This window comes from Echinops telfairi, unplaced genomic scaffold (genome assembly GCF_000313985.2).
Source record: "Echinops telfairi isolate 266 unplaced genomic scaffold, ASM31398v2 ScPeMD7_3;HRSCAF=10, whole genome shotgun sequence".
Classification (NCBI taxonomy): Eukaryota; Metazoa; Chordata; class Mammalia; order Afrosoricida; family Tenrecidae; genus Echinops; species Echinops telfairi.
Genome location: NW_022103899.1, coordinates 59517001 through 59544111, shown reverse-complemented (window position 1 = coordinate 59544111; position 27111 = coordinate 59517001). Strand labels below are relative to the sequence as shown.

Genomic DNA, 27111 nt, shown 5'->3' with positions numbered 1-27111 from the left:
GAATGGGCGTGATTACAGCAGCATGATTCACAGTAGCCAAAAGGAGAGGAGTCACGTGTCTCTCGAAAGATGCATGGATAAGCAATGTGTGATCTAATGGAGTATTATTCAGCGTGGAAGGGTCCCTGCCACCCTTAGGGGCAGTTCTAGTCTGTCCTATTGGGTTGCCATGAGCCCGGATCGACCTGATGGCAGAGGATTTGGGGTCTTTGGCTGTTGTTGATGGAGGTGACCTTCATGTTCGTGCAGCTGAGCGGAGCCATTGCAGCAGAGAGCAGACAGCCCCCGCAATCAGAGCATCTACTGCCCCCAACCTTTACAGAAATAGGTGCCGGCTGAGCCCGGGGTTAGTGCTTCGTTCCTATGGTGTCCCGGGACCCATGCCATCAGCAAGACTCCTAGAATATTCCAGCCAGTTCCCTCGGGATCCCCACAGAGCTCTGACTGTGTACAGGGAAGCGGGGTCCAACCAGCCATCCCATGCTCCTGGTCCTGGTGCCCAGCAAAGCCCTGCCCACCATCCAGAACCCACCTTGGCTCCATGGGGGTCCATGGGGTCACCACCCCAAATCCCTACTGAGTCTCCCCCCACAGTGTCACCCTGAACCGCCCCAGGACGGAAGGGTGAATGCAGATGAGGGAGACCCAGCTATCCCCCGACTCCGACGCTCCCCGGCCCCTGCCCACCCCGGCGGGGGCCTCACTTCCACACACACGGCCGTGCAGCTGACGCGGCAGCTCAGGACGTCCGTGTCCAGGCCTCTGAGCACCAGCTCTGACAGCCTCGGCAGGTGGCCTTCCAGGTGCTTCAGGCACAGCCTGCGGAGAGACGCCACCGTGGTGGGCGGGAGGCCCACAGCCCCGGAGACCCCCACTGGGGCCCAGCAGCTCCCAGGTGACCAGGGGCATGATGAAGCAGGGACTTCTATCTCTGTTTCCTATAAGGAAGGACCCTGGTAGCTTAGGACCCTTAGGCAGCTACTAACTAACTGAAGGGCTGGGGGTTTGGACCCAGCAGCCACTCCCTGGAGGGAGCTGTCGCGGGAAGATGGCAGGCTTGGAAGTCCTCCCTCCGGCAGACAGTGCCTGGCCCACCCACCTGGCCAGCAGGCCCACGCCCTCCAGGAAGGTGGCCCCGTTCTCCAGGAGGGCCCAGACGCCCTGCTCCTCCAGGCCCTGCTGCAGGGGCTCGCTGTTGAACCTCTGCAGTAGCTGCTGCATGGCCTTGACAGTGACCCTGGAAGGAGGAGGTGGACAGTGGATGGCCTCAGGAGGGGAGGGGGGCAACCAGCAAGGTAGGAGCACTGGGGTTGGGGAGGAGGAGGGTCTCTGTGATCCTGCTACCCAGCTTGGGGCCTCAGTTCTCTGGTGTGTGAAATGCATTCACAGTGCCTCCTGGGGCAGTCCTGTGAGCGGGGCCTGCCTGCCTAGCCCAGAGCACCATGCCACACTGGTAGCAGGGGGAGTATGGTTGGGGGCCTGGGCAGGGAGCTCACCATCCCCAGCAAGAGAGGACCACTGGGGCCCCGGTGGAGGTGGCCTGTGGAGCCCAGCCCCTCCCACCCCTGACCACCCTGGGGAGTACCTCTGGGGGTTGATCTCCTCCGGCAGGGCTCCGGAGTGTACCAGCCGCCACGTCTTCAGGATGGGGGAGGCAGCCTCTGGCCCATGGCTGATGCTCAGCTGCAGGAGCAGGGTGTAGACCAGGTCTGGCAGGAGGTCCGGCAGCTTGTCGTCCTGTTCCACTTTCTCCAGCAGCAGGTGGATGGTGCACAGCGTCTGCCGAGAACGGGCGCAGGCTCGGGAACCCCGGCCCTGCGGCCCGGGGGTGCCCCCATCAGCCCCCCCACTCACCATCAGAGGGTCCACTGCAGCCAGCCGCCAGATGTCTGCCTTAGATGTGACCTTCGCCTGGGGGCTGAACCGAGACTGCAGCCGACCCATCAGGCCGTGGAGCATGGTGCGAGCGAAAGCACGTTCTCTGCCACAGCCAGCCACACCTCCGTCAGGTGGCTGACAAAGACAGGATTGGTCCGTGGGGTTCTGGCCTCGTGCCCTTGGGTGGGGGACGGGGGGGTGGACGGAGTCTCTTTCAAGCTCTTGGGGACAGGGAGCGGCCTGCCTAAGGGGGCACAATTAGAAGCCAGGGCCCGGTCTCCGCAGAGTGCTCAATCACACAAACTCAAAACTCGCTGCCTCCGAGTCAGTGCTGACTCACGGCGACCCCTGTGGGTTTCCGAGACTGCAACCGCTGAGGGGAGGAGCAAGCCCGGTCTTTCTCCCATGGAGCTGCAGGTGGTTTTGAACTGCTGACAGTGCGGATCGCAGCCCAGCACGTAACCACCGCACCATCAGGTGGACAGGGAACCCAAACTCCAGCCTGGCTTCTGCTTCCAGCTCGTGGTATCCCTGGAAGCACAGCCCCACCGGGAGGGCACCTGGAGGTCCCACCACGCCTTCTGTCTGACACCCCCACAGTCATGCTGCCAACAGCCTGGCGCCGGGCCGCTTGCTTGTGCTCCCAGGCCATCTCTGAAGAAGAAAGACCTTTGTCTCTGTGAATCGCTACATGCTCCAGAAGAGGAACCCCAAGTTTGAAGCAGGCAGGCAGCCTGCACCCTGCACTGAGGAACGGCCTCCCCTAAAGGCCGCCCAGCGGTTCTAAGCTTTTCACGAGGATGGCAGCGAAGAAAGCAGCGTGGGTGGTCCTGCTCCGGAACGCAGGAGCACCATGAATCAGGGTCATCGGCTCCAGGCCGTGGTGCATCGGAGGTTGGTACCGCCATAGAAGGGACGGTACACAGAGAGGGACCGATCTGACTCAAGGCTAGACAAGCTACTATTTTAAAAGACCTTCATCTTTGCGGGGAGGGTGTTAATGGGGGCAGTCAGTTCAGCATGGCTTGGGCAGGGGCATCCACAGGGTTGGTGCCACTTAGTGAGGTAACTCCCAGAATTGCCCACCACCCCACCGGGACGTGGAACCCCCTCCTTCCAGACAGCTTTGACCCTAGAATGACGTCCGATGACAAACAGCAATAGGGGGGAGGTGGGGAGCTGAGAGCACTGATGACTGTAGAACCACTCTGTGGGACCGAGCGACAGAGTGGTGTGTGAATGGATAGATTGGACTATGGCACAAAAAAATAAAAACACCCAAAACTATTACAGTGAACCCTCGCCACTTCGCGCTTCGACTTCCGCGGCTTCACTCTATCGCGTTTTTTGCGTAACAGTGCATGCTCTGTCATTACTGCCACTGATTGGCTCATACTGTACACGCTTCTGTCTGCTTCGCTACGTATCGGAGCTACGTAGCAGATGCATTTTTGCTTTTGTACAGTGTACTGTAATTGTTTGTGATTTTTAAGAAATTTTATCTAAGCCCTATGATGGCTCCTAAACGAGCTGCTTCTTCTGAGCCTTCTGACAATAAAAATAAGCACCAGAGGAAGATGCTCACCATCCAGGAAAAGGTAAAACTTTTGGATATGATCAAAGATGGCAAGAAAATCTTGGAGGTTGCATGCCATTTCGACTTGAATGAGTCTTCCGTTCGCTCCATCCGTTGTACTTCATAATATAATAAATAATAAATGATAATTGTAACGTCCAAAATGTTTTACTGCATTTTCCCTTTTTCGTTTAATAAATTGGGTAATACGAGTGTAATGGTGACTAAAGGGTGTTTTTTCATGTCCTCTATGCTCTAACTACGAAAATATTTGATTTACAAATAAGGAATCCTACTTCGCGGAATTTCATTTATCATGGTAGGGTCTAGAACCGATTAACCGCGATAAACGAGGGTTCACTGTATAGGGAAAAAATGGAATAAGGGCTTCTGGTGGGGATGGTGGAGGAGGGAGGGGGCTGCTAGCAAGGAGTTCAAGAAGAAAGGAAATGTTTTGAAACTGACTGTGGCAGCAATTGTGCAACACTGCTCGATGTGCTTGAACTATGGAATGTTATGATATCTGTAAGAGCTCCCAATCAAATGATTCAAAAGACTAAAAGTAGCTATAAATTGCCTGAGTGCCGTATTTCTTTCATAGTTACAGGAATACTGACACTGTTGTTACAGAGTCTCTCTATCAAATGGCATTGTTGGTAGCAGCACTATTAGTCGCTGTGCAGAGAACCCTGTCTGGACTCTCCTTCGTTTCCTCTAATATGACTTCTCTCTAAAGAGAAGCTTATTGATACAGGCTCACACTTAAAAATCAAAACCAAAAAATCCCCGCCAAACTCATGCCATCGAGTCAATGCTGCTGGTTTCTGAGACGGTCACTCTCTACGGGAGTGGAAAGCCTCCTCTTTGTCCTACAGTGGGGCTGGTGGGTTTGAACTGCCGACCTTGCCATCAGCAGCCCAAAGCAGGGCTCCTGACCTGAGCGCATGAGCCGGTCCCAACAGTAAATCAGCACAGAGGCTGAGCCTCGTGGGGGTATCGATACAGGTAAGCTGGGCTGACGGAAATGGCTTTGGGTGTTAGACCTAAGGACAGGTGCGTTTTCATGTGGAAAGTGATTTCTGCTCAAACGCTGCACAGGACGTTCAAGGCACCACCCCTCCGACAGTGTCACTGGGTGTGGTCTGCATGGCCACCCTGTGGCGGCTTTGTCCCCGGCACCCACCTCTCCATGGGCAGGGGCTGCCTCAGGAGCGAGGTGAGGACGGTCTCCTGGTGGTAGTGGGCCAGCAGCAGGATGCCCTCGATGAGGAGGCGCCGTACCTCCAGGTGGTCCACCACTGGCAGGTGGGCCAAGATGGCGCCCAGGATCTCTGCCACCTGGCAGGGCGGGGCAAGGCGTCACCGGCCAGCCTGGACCCACTGGCCTCCGGAGGACCCTCACCCCGGGGCTTTCCCACGTGGACCACGGGTGGGTTGACCCTCTGGCCTCTCTCAAGTGCTTCATCTAGGCTCTTCCTGGAGCTGGATTCAGTGGGTCTTCCACGGGGAGGCCGTGGGCCTGAAGCCCGCCTTCCGCCTACCCACCAGGCTCCCTTCAGGGAGAGTCTTCCTCCCCCCTGAGCCCTGCTTCCTCTTCCTCCTCAGCTCCCAGGGCCGTGGGGGAAGGGGCCCCCCGCCGGTGGAGGGTCCCACGCTGGGGCCTGGCCCTGGCCCCCCGCCCCCCGCCCCGGCGGCCTCCACCTTGTCCTCCAGCTCCCTGACTCGCGTCTGCAGGAAGATGCTGATCCAGGTGACGGAGGCCCTGTCGTGCTGGAGGCCCATGGCCCCGATGTTCTCACAGAGCTTCTGGACCAGGGACACCACCTCGTCGCAGGTGAACTCCGGGCATACCGCCTAGGACCAGGACAGGCCCTCCGGGGGGTCAGCACCCAAGGCCCAGGCCTCTTGCCGGGCCCCCAGCCTCCCCACATTCTGACATCTGCTGTCACCCACACCATAGCCTGCCTCTTGGGTCTCCCGGGACATTGCCCTCAGCTTTGAAGCCCCCATTGCTGCCATCCTGGACTTCAGCCAGGAGGTCCAGGGCCTCTGATGTGGCCTGTCCCCTGACCCTGGCCGCCCCTAGCACTGGCTGCTCGCTCTCCTAGCCCGTGCACAGGCCTGCCTCTCCACAAGCCCTCCTGACCCTGAGGCAAAAGGACCCCAGGCCTCTGGGTGGCTCCGGGCACTTTCATGTACCACAGCCACCCAGACACGGACACGGGGCCTGTTCCCTGCTCAGGGAGGGAAGACGATGGCGGGCAGATGCTGAGCACCTAGTGTGTGCCAGGCACCCAGGGAGGAGGCCTTACCACCTTCCCAACGGTCAACGATGGCTGGCAGGTGTCGGGCCGTGGAGGCGGCACCACACCCACGCCCCACCCACAGGAGAACGTGGGCAGCATGGCCAGGCAGAGAAAGCTGCCTCCCTCCAGGTGCCCAAAGAGCACAGGAGACCTGGCAGCAGCCCAGCCTGCCCCCACCCTCCCCACCCCCTCTGCTCGTCACCTTGGCGATTCTGGAAGACACACACATGACCTGCTCCTCGTCCAAGTCCCTGAGGTCCTCCTTGCTTTTCAGCAGCTCCTTCTCCTTGGATGCTCCCCACAAGGAGCAGGTCTGGCTGGCTGTTGGGGTGCCACAGTGGGCAGGCTCAGCAAGGACAACGGGCTCCGTAGTGACCTGCCCCCAGGGTTCTCATAGCACCAGGCTATTTCCTGGTCGCTGGACACCACATCCTCCCTCTTCCCACCTTCCTGCCACCTGGGGATGGGGGGGACAGGGGGGGTGGAGTGCTCCTCCCCACACCCCTCTACACAGCTCAGGTCCCTGGTCCCTGATACCCCACCAGCCACATCCTTGGTCTCGGGGTGCTGGTCTCACTCAGGCCCCTGCCAGTCACCCGGAACCATACTCCCTCTTTCCCAGTCCTTCTGGGAAGCTCTCCCCATGCCACTCTCTCCTCTGGTCACCCTGACTGATCCACATGCTACCCCAGAGAGCAGCCACCCCCTCGCCTGCCCCCAAATCCCGTTATACCGTGGAGGTCCAGCAAGCATGACAGGATGTCAGTGGAGGCCACTCGGGTTCTTCGGTGGGGGTCGCAGGTACACGGGGCAATGAGTCCCACCAGGGTGCCAAACTGGCCCAGCTTCAGGGGGATCTGTGGGCAACAGGAGAGCAAACCCTCCTGCCCTCCACTCACTCAGCGCACCTGGGGCGCCCCGGACTGGCAGTCTCGAGAGACTGAACCCTGTTCCGCACACACCCAATGAGGAAGGCAGGGTGACACTGTCTGCCTCCTGCCCAAGCTTGCAGTTCCCCGAGCCCCACAGCTCAGCCCCAACTCTCAGTGGACCACAGAGCCCCTGCTCAGGACCCCGCTATGTCTCCCTTCCAAACGCTTGACTTGTGAGGCCTGGTGTCAAATCTGGGGTCCTGCTCACTAGCTGGGTGGCCTCGGTAGGGCCCTTTCCTAACTTCCCAGGCCCTCACTTCCCCTCCTGTTTATGGGGTGTGTGTGTGTGCTAGGAGCTTTGTCGCTGGCATTCCAGATACCAAATCAAAACAGGGTCCCTGAGGGTGGACAGGTTTCAGATGAACTTCAAGGCTAAAACAGACTAGGAAGAGTGAAGAAGTGACCCACTTCTGAGGGGTTAGCCCCTGAAAACCTGTGGACCGCAGTGGAACATGTTCTGACAAGAGTGCCAAATGGGGAGCCCCGAGCCCCTCAAGCTGGAAGGCCCTGCAGCTACACCTTCTTCAGGGAGCGTCAACGGTACTGATGCAGGCGGAGCAAGGCCTTCGGGGCCCTCCCTGGTGGATGGGGCTCGATGGGACATGAGAAGAAACAGCCGCAAGCATCCATCCGCAGTCGGGGTGTGGCATGTACAGACTAGGAACCTAGGAAGGTGGGAGTTGTCACAAAGGAAAGGGGATGCATAAAGATTGATATCCTCAGTATTAGCCTGCTGAAATGGACCGACAGTGGCCGTTCTGAGTCCATTTTACTCGGCAGGTTTACGCGGCCGACAAGGATGAATTCAGGAGGAAAGGGGGCCCACGTGGTGTCACAAAGAAGACCTCAAAGTGTAACCTGAAGCACAGTGCTGTCATGTCTCGACCCCGCGGAGGAAGGCCGTTGCTTCGGCTGTTGTTCAGCCGTAGGCCGTAAGGCATGGAGGGGGGTCGCCAGCTTCTGCTGTCTGGCATTGATCGAGTGCAATCGAGGCAGATGGATAACGACCTGCTGCTTTGAATGGAAACAGACAGGAAGGACTGGCGGTGGGAGAACTAGGTCGTCGTGATGGAGTTTTGCAAGACCGACAGCCTATTTGCTGCAAATGCCTTTTTGCAACAGCATATCACCAGTGACCACCCACGTGGCCTGGCCAGGTGGGATACACAGGAATCGCGCTGATTACCTTGGTGAAGCAGAAGGTCAGAGCTAAAGAGGAGGCCCCTCAATAAGATGGCGCAATGGCCACAACCATGACCTCTAACACAGCAGCAATTGAGGGGGGCCGTGCAGGACAGGCTGCTTCCTCTGCTGCACGACGACATCGTGGGGCCGCGATGAGTCAGACCCAACTAGAGAGCACCTACTAACAACAGCTTCCAGAGCTAGGAGAGAACAAGCACCTGCGGTGACCTGTCACCGCCACCACGGGGCCCTCAAGTACCCCACTCTGTCACCACCAGCAGCCCTGGGACCTGTGCTCACCACTGCGCCCCAGCCCTGATGAAAGCTGTCCCCATGGACAAGACAACTGAGGAGCATCGCGTCAACCAATGTGGAGAAAGAGACATCCTGAAGCCTTGTCGGGCAGCTGAGCAAGACCAAGGTCATACCGTTGCAATTTAAGGAGAAAATGGCTCTTCTCTCCTTCTAAGTAGACATTCCCGTTCCTAACCAGTGTTGCACTCCTGACTGGGTAGGCCTTTCCTTCAAGAAGGTCCTTACCACTCACTGGATGAGCCAAGCCCACAGAACCTGGGTCCACACTGGGAGCCCAGCAATCCCTTCCTCACAGCCTCTTCCTTCCCGGGGATCCTCAGGGGCCAGTGCTCCATTTCAAGGGTCGCATGTTCTCACGGACGGAGGGAGATTTCGCAGCGGATGTCAGCACGGCCGACTGGGGATGGAGGGTGGGCTGAGTGTGCCCTGACTCACACAGACGCCCACGCTCTGGACATAAATCTTCATGAGGTGAAGGTGGAGGTTCATGGCCTTTTCCCGCTCCCATTCTTTCTCCGACAAGATCCATTTCTCCAGGAGCTGTGGAGAGAGTCAAAACATGGAAGATGTTGGGGGGCGGGCCGGGGCCGGGGGTGGAGAACAAAATCCTCTAGGGGTCCTTTTACTGACCACCGATGATCACCACCCATGCCCCTTCCCTTCAAATTGTTTCTGAATCTCGCTGTGGTTCTGTACACTTCTGGATTTTCCCACGGCCCCTCCCAGGAAGAGACAGGGGCTGTGGGCAGAGGACGGGGTGTGTTGGGGCATCATATTTGGCTTGCTATCTACCTGAAGGTGAAGGTCCAGAAGCACCCTTTGTTACCGGGGGTCCTGAAAGGGTGGTTCTCATAAGTGATGAAGCTCATTTCAGAGCAAAGACTATTGCCAAGTGTAAAGAAGGTTGGCGTGCCCTCAGGGTACAGGGTCAGTTCACCAAGAGGACATGACCATAACCACCCTAAACATGTAAGCAGCCAATAACGGGCCCAATACATAAAGCAAAAACGGATAGAGTGGACTATTGGTTTCAAGAGGAGATTTAAATCCCTCTTTCTCAACAACTGATAGAACAAGAAGACAGACATTCATGGAGGATACGGAAAACATGAACGTTCAGCAGCACAATGTTTTCCAAGGTCACATAGGATATTTGCCAAGATAAACCATATCTGGGTGTCAAAACCAGTCTCAAAAATTTGAAAGGATTCAAAATGTACACAGACTGCAGGACGTTACATTGGAAGGACCAACATCAGAAGATAAGCTACTTCTGGGGTTGCCCCTACATGTCTGTAAACTTCTAAATCACCTGTAGATCAGAGTAGAAATCAGAAGCCGCCTTGTCCTATGGGAGTGGGCCCCATAAAAGAAGAGATCCAGAAAGCCAGGCAGAGGGAGGGGAGACCAAAAAACATTTGGAGGTGCAATGTAAAGGGAATAAAATGAGAGAGTAACACGTGAACATTTGCAGGACGCACATACACAAAATAGAACTACGTTGGTGAACTCAACACAATTTGAATTCAAGACTTGTTACAAATCTCTCTTGGAAGAAGTACAGCCAGAGTGCTCCTTCCAGGTAAGGATGGCTAGATTTCATCTCACATACGTTGGACATGTTGTCAGGACAGTCCAGTCCCTGGAGAAGGGCGGCATGCTTGGTAAAGCAGAGGGGCAGTGAGAAAGAGGAAGACCCTCAAAGAGATGGGTGGGCACAGTGGCTACCACCAGGGGCTCACGCGTAGGATCACTCGTGACGATGGTGCAAGACGGGGCAGTGGTTGGAACCTAGCACAACAGCAGCAACAGTGTTACAGCAAGGAGCTCTTGTAGCCGTGGTTCAGCTGCTCACTGAAAGGTCTGTTTGAACCGATCAGCCGTTCCATGGAAGGAAGATGGCCGCCAGCTTCCGTAAAAACTTACAGTCTTGAACACCCTACAGCAGTGGTTCTCAACCTTCCTGATGCCGCGGCCCTTTCACACAGTTCCTCATGTAGTGGTGACCCCCAACCATACAATTATTCTCGTTGCTACTTCATCACTGTAATTTTGCTACTGTTATGATTCAGGCGACCCCTGTGAGAGGGTCGTTCGACCCTCAAAGGGGTCTCGACCCACAGGTTGAGAACTGCTGCCCTAAGGACTGATGTACCTTGTCCCCCAGGGCTGCTAGAAATAGAAATCAATTCAACAGCAGTGCAGTAATGCTAGCAACCCAGAGAGTGAGAGACTGGCATCAAGAGAGCCCAATGCCTCTGTGGAGCAGAATAAGAGTCCATAAACATCCATCTCCACTCTCTTAACACACACAGCCAATTGATTTTTAATCCTGCCCAGAAATTTGGATTTTTAATCCAAAACAGTGTTTTGACGAATCCAATGGTCTGCTTGATGTACTGTGCTGGAACAATTGGACATCCTCGTGCAAAAAAAAAAAAAAATTATCCATATAGAAAAATCAACATACGATAGACTTTAGACTTAAGTTTTAAAACCTGCAACTCCCAAAACTCCTAGGAGAACGTCTTTGCAACTTTGGGCTAGGCAAAGACGTCTTAGATATAACAACACAGGACCCAGAATGCCATGTTTTGCTGTTAAGATAAATTAGACTGCTGACACCAAAGGCTAACATACAAAGAAAATGTTTTGAAAAGGGCGATGGCCTGGAGGTCCCCTTGCAGAGGGGTCTCGGGGAGGAGACGAGCCAGTCGGGGTGTGATGTAACAACGACGAGAAATACAACTTTCCTCTAGTTCCTAAATGCTTCCTCCCCACTCCCACTACAATGACTCGAATTCGACCTTGCAAGTCTGGCTGGACCAGAGGAGGTACACTGGTACAGATAGGAACTGAAAATAAAGGGAATCCAGGGTGGATGAGCCCTACAGGGCCAGCGGTGTGAGTGGCGAAACAGGGAGGGTAGAGGGAGAGTGGGTAGGAAGGAGGGAACCGATTACAAGGGACTATATGTGACCTCCTCCCTGGGGGACAGACAACTGAAAAGTGGGTGAAGGGAGACGTCGGATAGGGCAAGATATGACAAAATACCAATTTATAAACTATCAAGGGCTCATGAGGGAAGGGGGAGCGGGGAGGGAGGGGAAAAATGAGGACCTAATGTGGGGGGTTTAAGAGGAGAGAAAATGTTTTGAGAATGAAGTACAAATGCGCTTTACACAACTGATGTGTGTATGGATTGTGATAAGAGTTGTATGAGCCCCTAATAAAAGGTTTAAAAAGGAAAAAGAAAAGGATGAGGGCAACCTATATACAGATGTGCTTGACACAATGGATGTATGGATTGCTACCGGAGCAGTAAGAGCCCCCAATAAATGATTAAAACAAACCAACAACAAAAAAGATAAAGCAGACTTGGTCAAACTGAGAAACGGCTTGATGATGTCAGAGCGAGACGGCAGACGTAATCCGCGTCCCTGAGGATGAGCATCAACAGACGGTGACCATGGCGGCAGGATGCAGACCGGGTCTAGGGGGAGGGCCAGCAGTGCGTCGCCCCGCTCCACCTTCTCCGCACGAACACAGGTGAGTTCCTGTTCTTCTGAATGCCTTTCTAAATCGCCCCAGTCTTCCGAAGGCGAGGGGAGGTGGCTGGAGAGGCGGGCGGCAGACTGCGAGAAAGCCTTTGCGATCCACCTCTCTGGTAAAGAGCTTGTCTCGAGAAAGAAGGAAAAAAGAGGGGGGGCCCTCCAGGAGACGGCCTGGCACCATGGCTGGTTGGGTGGGTTCAGACGTCACAACCATGGTGAGGATGGAACAGCATCTCCTTCTGGACCGGCGCCACAGGCTCTGGCCACCCCCACAGGGCACACGGAAGAGAGGACGGTGACAACGTACTGTCAGCAGCAGACCAGCATGCTGGACGATGACTCAAGGGCAGCTGGCTGGTCCAGGCCCAAACAACCTGAAGAGGGGGGACAGCCTCACACCGGGCGGAGACCAGCTTGCACCCCGCTGAGGGGGTGGGGTGGCACGGGGATCAGGCCACAAAAGGCAGGGCTGGGTTAATGAGTGGCACCGTTACGTGGACAGGGGGTGGATTACAATATTCCATTGCATCCGGGACAGTTTCCCTGATGTGATCACTGTCCTGTGGTTCTAGCACGGAATGCTCTCCTTCCTGGTGTTAGCGGGGGATAGAAGGAGGGAGAGAGAGGACAGGGAGAAAGCAGACGTGGCAAAATATTAAAAATTGGCGAGCCTGAAATCTGAAGGAGACGCAGGCATCCTGCGTGCTGCTGTTTTTGTTTTTCCCCCGACTCTTCAGAAAATGACATTTCATCAACAGATACGGTGACTGTTGAGGACTGCGTTATCCTCTCTCCCGATTTCCGTTGTTTCCCTAACCCGTGACACTTGTGAAGAGTACCTGGCTTGGTTCGTGGGGTCTGTGAGGAGCTCCTACAGGAGGAGGATGGGCCCTAACCCTGTGTGGCTAGTGTCCCACAAAAGAGGGGCAGATAGAGGGAAGACGGTTGAGGAGATGGGGTCTGAGGCTGGAGTGCGGCTGCAGCTGAGAGACAAGGGGTGCCTAGGGTCCTCAGTAGCTCAAAAGGACAGAGGAAGGAGGGGAGGGGAGGGGAGAGGAGAAGAGCAGGGAGTGGGGGCGGGGGTATCTTCCCAAGAGCCTCCTAAGGGGCACAGCCCTGCCAACACCTGAATTCAGAGTCCCGGCTTCCCTAACTCTGAATCATTGTTTCATTCTTACTGGCCACTCCGTTTGTGGCACTTTGTCTGGGGGAATCCTCATCCAGGGGTGCCAAGCAACCTGTGGAGGGTGGTCCCAGGAAGGGGTGGTGGGCGACGTGGCAACTCACGTGCACCATCTCCTGCAGCCCCTTGGGGTCCAGCTGCCGCTGCATGAGGCCCTCCATCAGCCGCTCCAGGGCGCCCATGGCATTGCTGTACAAGATCTGCAGCCGAGAGAGGAGGCAGGGGCAACCGTGACAAACGTCGCCCTGGACAGCCTGGCGCTGACCACGTGAGGGGCACGGCCATCTCTCCAGAAGAGCCCTTGTACCGACGAGCAGCCTCAGCTCCGGCGGGAGCTCACTCGGTTCTCCTGTCTCCTTCTCCGGGGCCAAACCAAACCACAACAGCAAGCTCCCTGCCATGCAATCTGACTCTAGCACCCTGTGGCTCAGTGTCAAAACCGTCCCTGTGGGTCGGAGAGGCTGTCACTCTGCACAGGTGTGGCCCATCTTCACCATCCAGAGCCAGGGTCCACAAAGGATGTGCCCTCCCCTTCCACATTGGTGGGAAACAGCCAAGCAACTGGGGAACTACATGTCCCAGCAGCCCTTGCAGCTGGAAAGAGCCCGGGCAAGTTGACGAATCGGCTCTCCGCATCTTCCCTATCTCCAGGTTGGATCCCAAAACGCACAGCCACCGTTCAAGAGGCAGAACCTCTGTCAACCTGGATTCCTGTGTAAAGTGACCCAGCCCCCCGGCCCCACTGCCAATGGCGCTTCATTTGACTGAGACATGCTTTGAGGTTATTAACACACAGGGGTTTCAGGATTTACCTGTTACAGTCAGCCAGACCAAACCCACTGTTGCCGAGTGCACACCGACTTGTAGAGACCCTGCAGGGCAGGATAGAACTGGCCCCTGTGGCTTTCGGAGACTGTCATTCTTCCCAGGAGGCTCTCCCACAGAGCAGCGGGGAGGCCACCACGTAGCCGGCTACAGCACCAGGGCTCGGCTAGGCTTGGCTCACTGACCTTGGGTACTGTTACGTCCACAGCAACTCACAGGCACCCTAGGGGGCAGAGCAGCACCACCACACTGGGCTCGCATGGCCGTAATACTGACGGGCACAGATGGCCAGGCCTTCCCTCCTGCACAGCTGCTAGTGGGTTTGAACTGCCAGCCTTTCGGTTAGCAGCTGAGAGGTTAACCCGTGCCCCACCAGGGCTCTGGGCCTGGCCTTGTTCATAGGACCCCCTCACTTGGCAGCCTCTCCTGCTGCAGGTTCAGGACAAGGGAGGGCCAGCGCGGTCCAGTTGGGTGCAAACTTGTAGGCTCCCATCTCAGCCCAGAGGGACCTACCTTAATGGACTCATTGTCCTCCCCTGGGGGCTGAAGAGAAATGACGGAGTGGATGCCGGTGTCCATCAGCTCGCTGTTCTCCTCCCCCGAGTAGAAAGGCTTCAGCTTGCTGGAGGGAGAGACGTGAGGAGGTCCGGGCTCAGTCTGGAGATTTCCTCCCTGGCTGGAGGTGTTAGCCCAGCCCCCAGCAGTGCCCCGGGGGCTGGGGCTGTGATGGAGGGAGGCACCCAGGGGTCTCAGGACCCCTGTCCTACTTGCTGTTGCCTAACTGGAGCATGGTGGAACCTAACCCTGCCTGGATAGCCCTATTGCCCTTCTTGGGTGCCGTCAAGCCAATGCTGACTTGCCTCTGGAGCCTGTCTACATGTGACAGGGTGGAACTGTCCCATAGAGTTTCCTCGGCTGCAATGTCCACCTTCCAAGTTTTCTCCCATAAAGCCCCAGTGGGCTCAAACCACCAACCTTTCCCTTCGCAGCTGAGCACTTAACCACTATACCCCGGGGTACCTGGGGCTGGTCTCAGCAGTGTCACTAGAGTTGGCGGTACCCAGCATGGCAATTCATGGGTGTCAATGACTGCCCCACCACCCATGGACCTCTTCCTGCACTAGACCAGGCCGGATTCTGGGTAATGTTCAGTCTCAATGTTAACCACAGGATCGCGCATGATTAAATATCACGGTCAGTTGGTTATGCAAGGGCCAACCGCGAGACGGTTTCGTGCTGTAAAATTTCTCTACATTGAATAACAGCACGATGAGTCACTGAGGAGAAGCCTGCTCTTTTCTCCTGCCTTTCCTTTAGTGACTGCTTCATTCTCGAGAAAGTGTGCTAGTTCTCAGTGTTTGCTGCGTCTGTTCAGTGGAGCTTTTTCTGTTTTACTTTGTCACTGTTTGTTGCTGGTGTTGGGTATTTTTTTGCTTGCTTGCTGTTGAACGTGTTTCTCTCTGTGAAATCCAGGGTAGGTAAATCTACTGAGGCGGTAACTAGGTGAATGGTCCTTTGGGGGTCTGGCAGGGGAAGCTGAGGGGACATGGGGAACTAATAACGATGCGAACAAGAATGAAGAAAATATTCAAAGCTGATTGTGGTCATGATTGTACAGCTGTGCTTGATGTGAGTCAACTGTTGACTTGGGACATGGGAAGTCCATGCCCATAAAACTGTTGGGAAAACACATACATGCTTACACACATAAACGTGACTGATAGGCTTTCACAAATACCAATCGCCACAATGTTGAAGCTGAATCACCAATAGCGGTGACCGAACCGGGGACTGTAAGGACAGTGGTGAGCGGTGCAAACAGCAGCGAGTGCCCACAGCGGGGGCAGATCAACCCAGGTGAGCCGAAGCGTCCTGTGACTGGGCGTCCATGCTCATGACTCAGACCCAAATGCACTGCCATGGAGCTCATTCTGACTCACAGCGACCCCGTAGCAGGATAGGACCGGCCCTGCGGCTTTCCAGGACTTCACGGGAGTGAAAAGCCTGTCTTTCTCCCGAGGAATGGCTGGTGGTTTTGAACTGCCAGCCTTGTGGTTAGTAGCCCAATCCCCGACCCACTGTGCCACAGGGGTCCCTGGAGCACATCCGGAGGCTCAAACAGTGAATTAACCTAGAGTGTTAGCCTTGTGGGTATACTGATACATGGAAGCTGGGCTTGCGGGAACGATGTTTGTTGTTGTAACTAATTCAAACCAAACGCACTGCCATCAAGTCCCTGCCGACTCACAGCCGTCCCGTAGGACAGGGTAGAACTGCCCCTGGGGCTTCTCTTACAGGAAGAGAAAGCCCGTCTTTCTCCAGCCAAATGGCGGGTGGTTTCAAACCCAGGACCTTGCAGTCAGCGGCCCAATGCATAACCACTCTGCCGCCAGGCCTCTTTGTAACGAGCCGCAGGGGTGTTTTTATTTTTTCAAGAGGCAGTAAGTCCCTGAAGAAACACGGCACACACATTTCACACAGCCAGTCTTTGGCGCCGGGCCCCCTGACACGGCCCCCGTGTGGTCTGCACCCCTCATTGACGCGTGGGATGCCCAGAGGAATTCTCGCTGACAGCGGGGCGAACGAGAGCCCCATCTTCTCAGCTGGCCCAGCCCCGGGCCCCTGCTGCAGAGGCAAGGGAGGGTCCAGGAGCTGCTTACCCAGGGGAGGTCCCATCCCTGGAGGCCAGGGGACAAGGGGTAGGGTGCCCAGCTCACCTCAGGTGCACCAGGGCATCCATTGCCATGGCCCGGACGGGAGAGACCAGGCTGTCGGTGGGCTCAGCCTTGGTGATTGCCTGCGGGACCCAATCAGGCCGTGAGCTGCCGGCCACCGGGGGGGCCCGGCGGGGAGAGGGCTCCGGCCAGCAGTAAGTGCTGGAGGGCCTGACATTCTGGAGCATGCACTGTGGTTCCTTGAACACCCACTCCACAGCCCAGGGGAGACAATGAGTCCAGAGCGCAGAGGGTGTCGAGAGTGGGTGTCGGGAGGAGGACTTGGCTTCGAGTTGGGTGTCCTGGGGGAAATACCCTCCTGCCCCCTGCCCCCAGCCCCCCTCCTCTGTCAAGCAAAGACTGGATGGCCAATTCCACTGGGTGACCCATAAAATGATGTGTGTGGAGTCCCTGGCCCCAGGCCCCCGACGGGAACACGCTCTGACAGCCTACGCCGGGCCTCCTCTTCTCAACCCCAGTCTCACGTCCCTGCAGGCTCCAACATCCAGGTGGCGACGGGCGGTCACCAGTGTCGGTACTAGGAGTGGGGAGGGCGGACCCCAGCCGCGCCTCCACCTCCATCAGCCTCGTCGCTGATGCCTGTCTTGGGACAGTGACTGTTTCTCTGTTGTTGTTGTTGTTGGGCTCCATTGAGTCGGTTCCCGTGGACAGCTGAATGAAGCCCCACCCCGCCCGGCCCCATCCTCACCATTGTGGTCATGGTCCAGCTCATCGTTGCAGACAATGCAGTCAAGTCCGTCTTGTCCAGGGTCTTCCTCTTTTGCCCACGACCCTCTACTTTCCTAGCCACCATGCTCTTCTCCGGGGACCGGCCTCTCCTGATGCCAAGCCCAAAGGCATGAGACAGACGCTCACCCCATCCTTGCCTGTAGGTGCATTCAGGCTCTGCTCCTTCCAAGACAGAGGCGCCTGCTCTTTGGTACTTTCAGTATTCTTTGCCAGCACCGTCAGGCGTGAGCACTGATTCTTCTTCGTCTCTTTTATCTAGTGTCCAACTTTCAGAGGCAGACGAGGGGGTTGAAAAGGCCCTGGCATGGGTCAGGCGAATCCTGAGCCCCTGCTTGGCAGCGCTCCCAAGAGGTCGTGTGGGGCAGATGCACCCAACACAATATGCATCCTCTGATCTCTCAACTGTGGCTTCCAGGAGCCTGGACTGTGGATCCAAGCAAAGCGCTTTCCCCCCATCGGACCAAAGTTCTAGGCAAATGAGCTCTAGGCCTTGCTCCTGAGAGCTCCTCCCCCACATCCCTCCCCTCGCCCCCACGGGAACCCCAGTCCGAGTCTTTACAACCAGCCCAGAGCAGCCAGATACCCGCTGCTCATCACAGGGCCCAGAGGCCCAGAGCCTTCTGTCTGGTTTCTAAGCCACTTCATGGCTGCGACACCTGGGAAGATGCCTTATTCTGAACCACTACAGTTAGGGCACAGGAGGACTGAGGTGGGAACTTCAGAGACCCTGTAGCTGCCGCCCCCCCCCCCTTCCAGGCTCCCTCGGGAACTCTGGAAACCCCGGGCCTCCGCGGAGAGTCAGACCCCCAAACTCCCCAGGTGCCCCTGGCTCCACTCACCATCAGAATGCTGGTCACCGTGCCCTTCTGGGCAAATTGGACATCGTCCAGGTATTCGATGCACTTGACCGCGCTGGCCACCTGCACAATGCTCTTCATGAAGGCCAGTTTGAGGGACACATCCTGGCCCGGACCCAGTGGAGAGCATGGTTGTGAGTAACCATCCCCCCCACCCTCACCTCACCCCACCCAGAACCCACACAAAGGAGGAGCCCTCCCTGCTTGGGGAAGGGAGGGCCTCAGCTCAGGTGCTCTGAGACAGGGCACCTCACTCGGCCTTCAGTAGACCACTGAGCATCCATGGGCAGGGACTGGGGCCTGGGCCAGACCAGGGCTGGACAGGGCCCATGGGGCTCCACGTTGCTCCATGACCAGGGCCAGACAGAGACCGAATGCCCCGTGCCCAGGGACAAAGGAGGCCCGTGTCCTCTATGACCAGGGCCTGATGGGGGCCCATGTCTCCCTAACCAGGGCCAGATGGGCTCTGAGCGTCCCGTGTGTCCAGGGATGAATGGGAACCAAGTGTCTCTATGATGGGGCCCATGTAGTCTCGTGACCGGGGCCGGACTCTCTGCACCCCCAGGTGGCCTGTCCTAGGCACTGCAGCTGGAGTGCCCAGTGTCACAGAGGGGCAGACGCTTGACCCTCCACACCCTCCCCTCGGGCCACTAGGAAGGAGGGGGGAAAGGAGAGACCACGCCCAGGCAAGGAAGAGGCAGACACCTCCCACCCCAGTGACACACGCAGGGTTTCTCTACCCAAAGCATAGAGAACAGGCCAGGGCAATAGGCTCCCTGGGTGCTGGATGTCAGGTAAGAGCCCTGGGTGTCTGTCTCTTGGTGAGAGGGATGTGGGGAGGGTGCTTGCCCCCACCCCCACCTGACTAAGGAACCCGAGGGTAGGATGGGGCATGGGGAGGCGCCCGTGGGGTACCCGGCAGCTGCTGGAGTAGTGGTGGATGATCTTGGCAGTGATGGGGCTGTCCATGTGGCTGAGGAGCACCTGAGGGTGGCAGTAGGTGGCCACACAGCTGTACATGACCATGAGGGCACTTTTCACTGTTTCCCGCCTCCAGGGATGGTCTTTCTGCAGGACAGCAAGCAGGGGAAGCTGGGATGGGGGAAGTTAGGGGGAAGGGGTGGCTTTAGGAGACAGAGGCACCCCAGCCAGGCTTGGGACCCTGCATCAGCGCCGATGTGGTGGCCTTTCACAGGCTGGAGTCACATGTCCCATGGATGCGGGCTTCTCAATGGACAAGTTTTCCGAAGCAGATCACCGGGCCTCTCTTCCTTGATGATCCTGAGTGGACCTGAACCTACCACCCAGGGTTCCAGCACCTGATGTCGGGTGGTCAGTGCCTGTCGGTCCCGTACCTGGAGGCCACTGTCCACAACTTCCCAGGCCGCCCCCGTGCCAGGGACTTGCTGGGTCAGTGCTCACCCCACACATGCCAGGGGCCCGGTGGGACAGACTGCCCACACGGTCTGACCAAGCCCACCCTCCAAGTGGGGAGGGGTGCTGGAAGTCCCCTCACACACCTGAACGGGGACAGGAGAATCCAGGTTTCGACTAGAGATTGGCCACCTGGATTTGGACACTGTTCCTGTCTCAGGCCCTGCATCCAAGCTCCCTTCCCTAGGGCCAAGGGCCAGGGCCAGGCCAGTGCCTGAGCCCCTGAAGACTGCAGAAGGATGCCAGGATAGGCTCAGCCAGCTAGCCTGACCCACCCTCTTTGGGTGCTGGACTCCTGGGAGCCAGGGCCAGCTTCCCAACTGACTGACCTCTAGACAAGCTCCCTCGTGGTCATCTCTGGGGCAGTGGGCACCTCAGCACCTGGGCCCTGTGATGGGGCAGCACTTACGGCTCATGCCTATTTCTTTCTGCCTGCTGCCCAAGTACCTTCTCTTGTCCTAAGGCTCACGCCCAGGGGCCCTGGCATTCTGCAATCCTCGCCACCAGTAGCGTCCTGGTCCTCCACACAGGAACCCCAGCTCGGGCGGACAGCCAGTGCACCTCATGCGCACTCCCACAGCTGCCATGTCCGTGGAGGCTTTCTGTGGTTGACACGGCCCGGATGGCAGCGGAGCTTCAAGACCAGGACAGACTGGGAAGAAAGGCCTGCCCATCTACTTCCGAAAGGCAACCCGTGGAAGCTCTGTGGCTGGATCCCCGCCTGAGGACGGCGCAGGACCTGGGCGCCTGGCTCTGCTGTGTGTGGTTGTGTGGGGGCTGACCAGACGCAGCAAACAGCAGCCGCCCGGGGGTGTCTGCACTGCTGGTTTGAGGGGCCCTCAGTGACCCGTGACGGGCTTGGACCCCTCTGAGATGTCAGGGTCGTGGAAGGCCCACCCGTCTGTGCTCACCAACAGGGAGTGTGGCCCTGTCCTGTCTCAGGCCCCAGATCTCAGTCACCTTGGTGATGAGGGACTGGGAGGGCGTGTCTAGCAGACCTCATGAGAGCGTTGGCTAGGTGTGCTTATGGGCCGAACCATGCCCCACCTCACCTAGGGGTGGGGGCCCAAACTGCTCTACCCATGCCTGAGAAAGCTGGGCAGTGAAGAAGGAAGACGGAAGGAGAGTCGAAGCCTTAGAATGCCAGCGTTGGCCAAGGGCATGGATGCCAGGAGAATGGGCACCTTTGTCTTCCTGGAAGTGCAGCCCGCATGCTCCTCAGACCCGGCGTGGTGAGACATCGGCCATTTCCCACTGCCTCGAGTGCGTGGGCAAGCGGGGCACCGACAGAGGAAGTCGCGGAAGAGCCAGTGCACCTGGAGGGCAGCGCTGGAGAAGGCCATCGGGCGTCCCACGGACAGCCCAGGGCACAAGCGCCTCAGTCTTGGAAGAGGCACAGCCTGAGTGCCCCTCAGAGACCAGCAGGGAGAGACTTTGTCTCACGCGCTTTGGACGCCTCCGTTGTCGGGAGAGACCAGACCGGTCCGCGGAGAGACACGTGGTGCTTGGTAAAGAGCACGGGGGCGGCGAACAAGAGCCAGGGCTCTCGACCAGATGGGTTGGCACAGTGGCCGCCGTGAGGGGCTGAAACCCAAGAGCAAGGGCAAGGATGGCGCAGGACTGGGCAGGGCTTTGTTCTGTGGCACACGGGCCACTGCATTGGGATTGAGCCCCGAGCACATAACAACCACAAGATAGACAACAACGCCCGTGGCGGGTCCTGTCTGAGACCAGGACTGGCTTCGTTATCTTCATTCCATCCCTACCGAGCCGGGTGGCTTCCAGAGCTGATTGCCTCTGAGTTACCAAAAGAGTCGACCAGAGCGCCCGGCGTGCTTGTGGGCCATCTGGGCTTTGCTCACCAGTAAGGAGCCCACGGCGGCCTGGGGCTTCTGACCAGGAAGCTGTGGGCAGAGCCGAGAGCCTGATCCCGCCCAGGTGTCTTCATGAGCAACAGAGACCCGTCTGCCCCACAAAGCACTCGTGGTATCTGTGCTGCAGCAGCACCAGGAGGCGAGGAGGCAGGACGGGCACAGAGGGTTGGGCTCCAAGGGACCCCGGAGAGCTGAGGGTGGGCCCGGGGTCTTACCCGCCAAGCGCCGATCTGCCAGCTCTGCTCCGACTCCTGGATCCTCTCCTCAAAATCCTGGAGCACGTTCAGCACCGTCTTCACCTGGCCCCGGGCACACAGGCCGAAGCAGAGGGTGATGCCCTGCAAGGGACCACCGCGATGGGTGAGGCCTCATGCTCTCTCTCTCTCTCTCTCACACACACACCCCTGCCCCTCCCCACCCCAGGGCCAGCCCGCACCTCGCGGTCAAAGTCGTTGCTGTAGTCCGTCTTGTAGAGCAGCTCCAGCAGCAGCACCCCCACCCTGTCGGCCTCCAGGCCCATGGCCAGCGTGAAGCCCAGAGCGCGGTACAGAAAGGCCTGGAGAGGCAGACACAGCCGGAGAAGATCCAATGGCTACCTGCCTGCCTGGGGGCTCGCCCACCCGCCAGGGTGTTCAGGACAGAGCCCTCCAGGCCCTTTTCGATAAAAATGCACTGGTAGCTTTGCTTGTTGGGAGATTCTTGGAGTTGGGGGGGTCCAAGGACAACTTCTCAAGCAAGGGTGTGATTCGTTTTACGCTAAGGTGTACCTGCCCCAAGCCACAGGCTTCTCAATCGCCTCCCACTCACGGAGGAGGAGCCTTGGTGGCGTGGTGAGTTCCGTGATGGCCTGCGAACCTCCAGGTCAGCGCTTTGAAACCACTGCTGTCCAACAGGAGTAAGAGGAGGCTGTCTACTCCCGCGAAGTGCCATCATCTCAGAAACCCACGGGGGCAGTTCTAGAATGTCGCACAGGGCCGCACTGACTCGATGGCACTGAGTGAGCTCTATGGCTACGCAGACCTTCCCCTGCCAGCCTGCAGTGAGTCTGGGTCCCTGCATCACAGGTGCATATGCCTGGGAGCTCCAGGGTAGGTGCACTGCCCGGTGGTCCCCCACTGCTGGTGGGAGCCATGTCCAAAGTCCAGTTGCTCCTACTCTGGTGAGTAGCGGCTGGGCTCCTGGGAGCTCATGAGTGGCTGAGTGAATCTGTTGCTTCTCTCTCCATCGGATGCAAACAGGAGGGCAGGGGACCTGACTCGGAGTCAGAACTGACCACATGGCAGTGGTTCCCAGGCTCCTTTTCTCTCCCCGGGCATGCAGGCTGGCCCATGAACAAGGAGGACCACACGAGCATGCGTGGATCCGAACCACGATGCTTCAGAAGACGGAAAGTGGCGCAAATGCTGGAAGAACAGGCTGGACCAGCCGTGCCATCAGAGTGTTCCTCAGAGGTAAGGAGGGCAGGACTTCCTCTCACGTACTTTGGACCTGTTGTCAGGAGAGCCCAGTCCCTGGAGGGGGACGTCATGCTTGGTAAAGTCGAGGGGCAGTGAAACAGAGCAAGACCCTTAACAGGATGGATGGACACCCCGGCTGCAACCATGGGCTCCGACATTGGAACCACCGTGAGCCTGGTGCAGGGCCGAGCACTGCATGCTTCCCTTTGCCGCACGGAGGCTTTGATGAGCTTGATAGCACCTGACAATCCTGGCCAAGTCCTCCAGGGGTGAGGCGTGGCTTCCTACCAGGCGTCTGTCCTTGGCGCCAGGGAGGGAAGGTTGGAGCGTGGTTCTAATTGTTGCGCTCGTCAGTGCCCAGGGGGCCGTGGTGACCCACAGAGTGGGCATTGGCTGGCTGGGGAAGTAGATCCTAGGCCTTTCTTTCTCCCTTAGTCTGTCTTAGACGAGACGCTTGGCGGAAACCAGTTCATTGTCAATGCCAACCTCCAAGGACGGATGGAGGTGGCTGCACAGGAGATGCCAGGATGGGAGACTTCACAGAAGGCAAAAATTCTTCGCCTGACCTACCACTGCCTGCGTGCGTTTTAATCTCAACAATAGCAGCACTGTCATTGTTGTCGCTAACAGCCCTAGAGGATAGGGTGGCACCGGCCCCAGAGGGTTCCCGAAGCTGTAATCTGTACAGAAGCAGACTTCCGCATCTCTCCCTACAGAGTGGATGATGGGTTTGAACCGCCAATCTTTCCGTTAGCAGCTAACTCCTCCACCACTGTGCGTAAGTAGAACCAGCTTATGCCCCCACCGACAAATCCAGGAGCACCTGTACCCGTGGTGACTGTTAGTCCGGGTAGACTAGAGACACAAATCCAGGGAGGAGCATATGTGTATAAGAAAGAACTTTACATAAAAGAGCAAATGTATATTGAGAACACATCCCAGCCCAGTCCAGATCAAGTCCAATATTAGCCATATGTCCCATAAATCCCTCTTGAGACTCATGCAACACATGCCATGACACCGAATTCAAGAAGATCACAGGCCAGTGGGTGGAAAGTCTTGTGGGTCCAGTGGCAAGTGAAGCATCTCAGCACTGGCAAGGTTCTCCACATGGCTCCTTCAGCTCCAGGGCTCTGGCTCCATCAGGGGTCTCCATGTGGCTTGTCAGCAAGAAGACAATGCAGAGAGGGTGGCTCTGGCCTCCAGTGAGCTATTTATCTCCGTAGCACCTCCATATGAGGTCATCCAGCTGCCACCTGATTGACAAGCTAAACTCTACCCCTTCACTCTTAATAGTCTCAAGTTGACACGAGATTATGTAGCCCCCACAGTGACCCTATAGAACAAGGTAGAACTGCCCCTGTGGGTTTCCAAGTCTGTCACTCTTCATGGGAGTAGAAAGCCTCATCTTTCTCCTGAGAAGTAGCTGGTGGTTGCGAACCATTGACTTTGAGATCAGCAGCCCAACAGGGAACCCACAGTGCCTCCAGACGGAGATCAAAGTGTTAGAAGACAAAACAGGAGACCGCCTGTCTCTGCCCCAGCACCCTGTCCACAGGCACACACCATGGGGCCCTCCCCATTGCCTTCCCTGCAGCCTCCCCGACCGCCCGTGGGGACGAACCTTCTCCAGGGAGGGACTGTCAAAGCTCTCAATCTGGTTGTTCAGCTCCTTGCTCAAGCGCAGGCTCCAGACGGACCCCCGCGTCTTCTTGAGGGAGTTTCTCAGAAACTGGGGTGGGGGGTGGGAAGAGGAGGGCAGAGATGACCCTGGGACACTGTGTGGCTTTGAGTAGCTGTTTGCCTTCCATGGGCCCCTCCCCAACCTCTCGATCTCTACTCCACAAAGCCCCAATCTGTTCTCTGTGTTCTGGGGGTCTGGCAGGGGCGGGGAGGCTCCTGTGGCTGTGGGGGCTGGAGGGAGGGGTGCCGGCTGTCCACTGCTTCCTCGACTACTTGTTTCCCTGGGATGGAAGCTGCTCCCAGTCCTCCCTGCTGACAGATGCCACTAGGGACACATCAGTCTTATCCGAGAGAATTCCAAAAACCCAAACTCACTGCCATTGGGCCGATTCCTACTCACTGGGAGACTGTAGGACAAGAACTGCCCCCTATGGGTTGCCAAGACTGTAACTCTTTATGGGATTAGAGCACCTCATCTTTCTCCCACGGAGTGGCTGGTGGTTTCGAACTGCTGACCTTGTGTTAGCAGCCCAGTGTGTAAGCACTATGCACGCAAAGCTCCAACAGAACAGCATGCCCTTTAATTTCTCCTAACTTTCTCACATGCCAGCTCCACCAGATACCCATCCACCCTTGCCCCTCTTCCTCAGCAGCCACAATCAGCTCCTTACCTGAATCAGCTTGTCTTCCCAGGTCTTCTGATTCCAAGTGAACTCCGTGTGTTCTACAGAAAGAGAGGCACCGCCCCCTGCTTTCCCTGGCTTCCCCTTCTCCCCCAGCTCACCTTCCTGGTCTGGCATCTGAGGTACCCCACAGATGGGTCCACCCTACATGGTATTCCCCTTCCCACCTTCCCCACCTGCTCGGCCAGTCCCCAGGCCCAACACAGGCTCTGTGGGTCCACCTGAACCTCAGCTCCTGCACGGGGGTGTGGGAGGGATGGTTGGTCTAGAGTGGGTGGTTGACAGGAATTTGAGTAGTTGATGTGGCGTGGGTGGCTGATATGAAGGAGATGGTGGGTGCTGAGTGGACAGTTGGCAGGGAAGGAATGGCCAGTGTGGAGAGGATTGTGGGCATCAACTGGGTGGATGGTGTTGAATAGACAGTTGGCCGGAAAGGGGTGGTTGGGATGGAGGAGATGGTTGATAGGAAGATGACTAGTGTTGAGTGGATTGTTGAGAGGGAAGGGCATGGCTGGCATCGAGGGGAGGGTGGGTATGCAGGGGATAGTGGACAGGGAGTGGATGGTTGACTGGAGTGTATGGTTTGTGTTGAGGCGACAGTTGAAATGGCATGGGTGGTTGGCATGGATGTTGGGGGTGGCTGGCATTTGATGTTGAGGAGATAGTTCAGATGAAGTGGAGGGTTGATGGGGAATGGATGATGGACATGGAGGTGGGTGGCTAGTGCGGCGTGGACCTTTGGCTTGACCGCACTAAGGGTGCCTCACCTTCCAGGTACTGGACCAGCAGTGGGATTTCCAGCTCCCACATGTCAGCCATGGAGGGGGCAATGCTCTGGCTCAGGGTCCGCAGGAGGTTGAGCATGGCGATCCCTCGCCCCTCGCCCTTGTAGGGGGATGACATCAGCACCTGGAAGGGCACAGAGGCCTAGGTGAGGCCCTGCCAGGGAGCCTCACCCCTTGACTTGGATCCTCACTGTACTCACTTGTAAAGGGAGGCATTGGGCAGATGAGTACTTTTCAAATAGACTTCCAGGAATCCCCAGGGACAGACACACTACCCTTCACCCCACCGCCACCCCCATAGAGGATACTGCGGGGAAGAAAGGGCTCTGGGCCCCTCTCTACCCCCAGGTGCACGGGAACAAGGGTTCACATCTACAGTCAGTGTGAGTGCGCAGACATACGGACAAGGACTGAACCCACCCCAGAACATGCCATTGGGGTCCTCACTCCTTCCCCAGCTAGCCGAGGACCCTGCCCCCGCCACAAACACCCAGGAAGGGTGATTGATAGAGACTCAAAAGGCTCTGTCCTGCCAAGTAAGTGTTCAGATCCCTCGGCTGGCCCTGGCCCCTCCCCTCTGGGAGCGCTCACAGAGGGACCAGAGAGCGTGGTGGTGGGGAGGGGCGCCATCCAGTGTGAACCACTCACCAGGAGCCGGGCCAGAAGTTTCTGGGGCGCAGGCAGATCCACTGCAGAGAGGAGGAGAGACACCCTCCAGAACACGACCCCACAGCTCCAAGGGGGCTGCATCCTGCAGGGGGACCCCACCCCCACCAGGACCCCCATCGCCCCCCAGGATGGAAGGAGGGTCTGCCCCGGGGACCATAAAGGACGTCACTGTAATCGGTTCCCCTGGGAAAAAATAGCATCGCATTCACGGGGTGGGTTTACAAGGTGCTGTTTGTTCTCCGAGCTTCACCACGTGGGGGGACACCAGCGTTTTCAGAACAATGTTCTTCCGCGATGACGACATCCTCTCTTCCCTCCCACCCCCTGCCTCCTTACTGGGGCACCTTGGGAGTTAGAGCAAATGGGCAAGGGAGGAGTCATGCCTGCTGCCAAGTCACAGGGGTGTGTGTGTGTGCGTGTGTGTGTGTGTGTGTGTGTGTGTGTGTGTGTG

At 57.3% G+C, this 27111-nt stretch overlaps 1 protein-coding gene across 1 annotated transcript in view; it reads right to left on the bottom strand.

Annotated features, from left to right (window-relative positions):
* MROH2A (maestro heat like repeat family member 2A) overlaps positions 1-27111 on the bottom strand; it is a 63438-nt gene that overhangs the window by 19260 nt on the left and 17067 nt on the right. The window contains 21 exon segments of the mRNA XM_004701854.1: positions 705-819; positions 1100-1237; positions 1586-1779; positions 1855-1973; positions 1976-2013; positions 4638-4792; positions 5156-5308; positions 5963-6081; positions 6494-6617; positions 8628-8732; positions 13034-13129; positions 14268-14376; positions 16472-16551; positions 18058-18180; positions 18991-19143; positions 21599-21721; positions 21820-21939; positions 24465-24572; positions 25195-25247; positions 25974-26115; positions 26640-26680. Of these exon segments, the coding sequence (XP_004701911.1) occupies positions 705-819; positions 1100-1237; positions 1586-1779; positions 1855-1973; positions 1976-2013; positions 4638-4792; positions 5156-5308; positions 5963-6081; positions 6494-6617; positions 8628-8732; positions 13034-13129; positions 14268-14376; positions 16472-16551; positions 18058-18180; positions 18991-19143; positions 21599-21721; positions 21820-21939; positions 24465-24572; positions 25195-25247; positions 25974-26115; positions 26640-26680 (2408 nt within the window).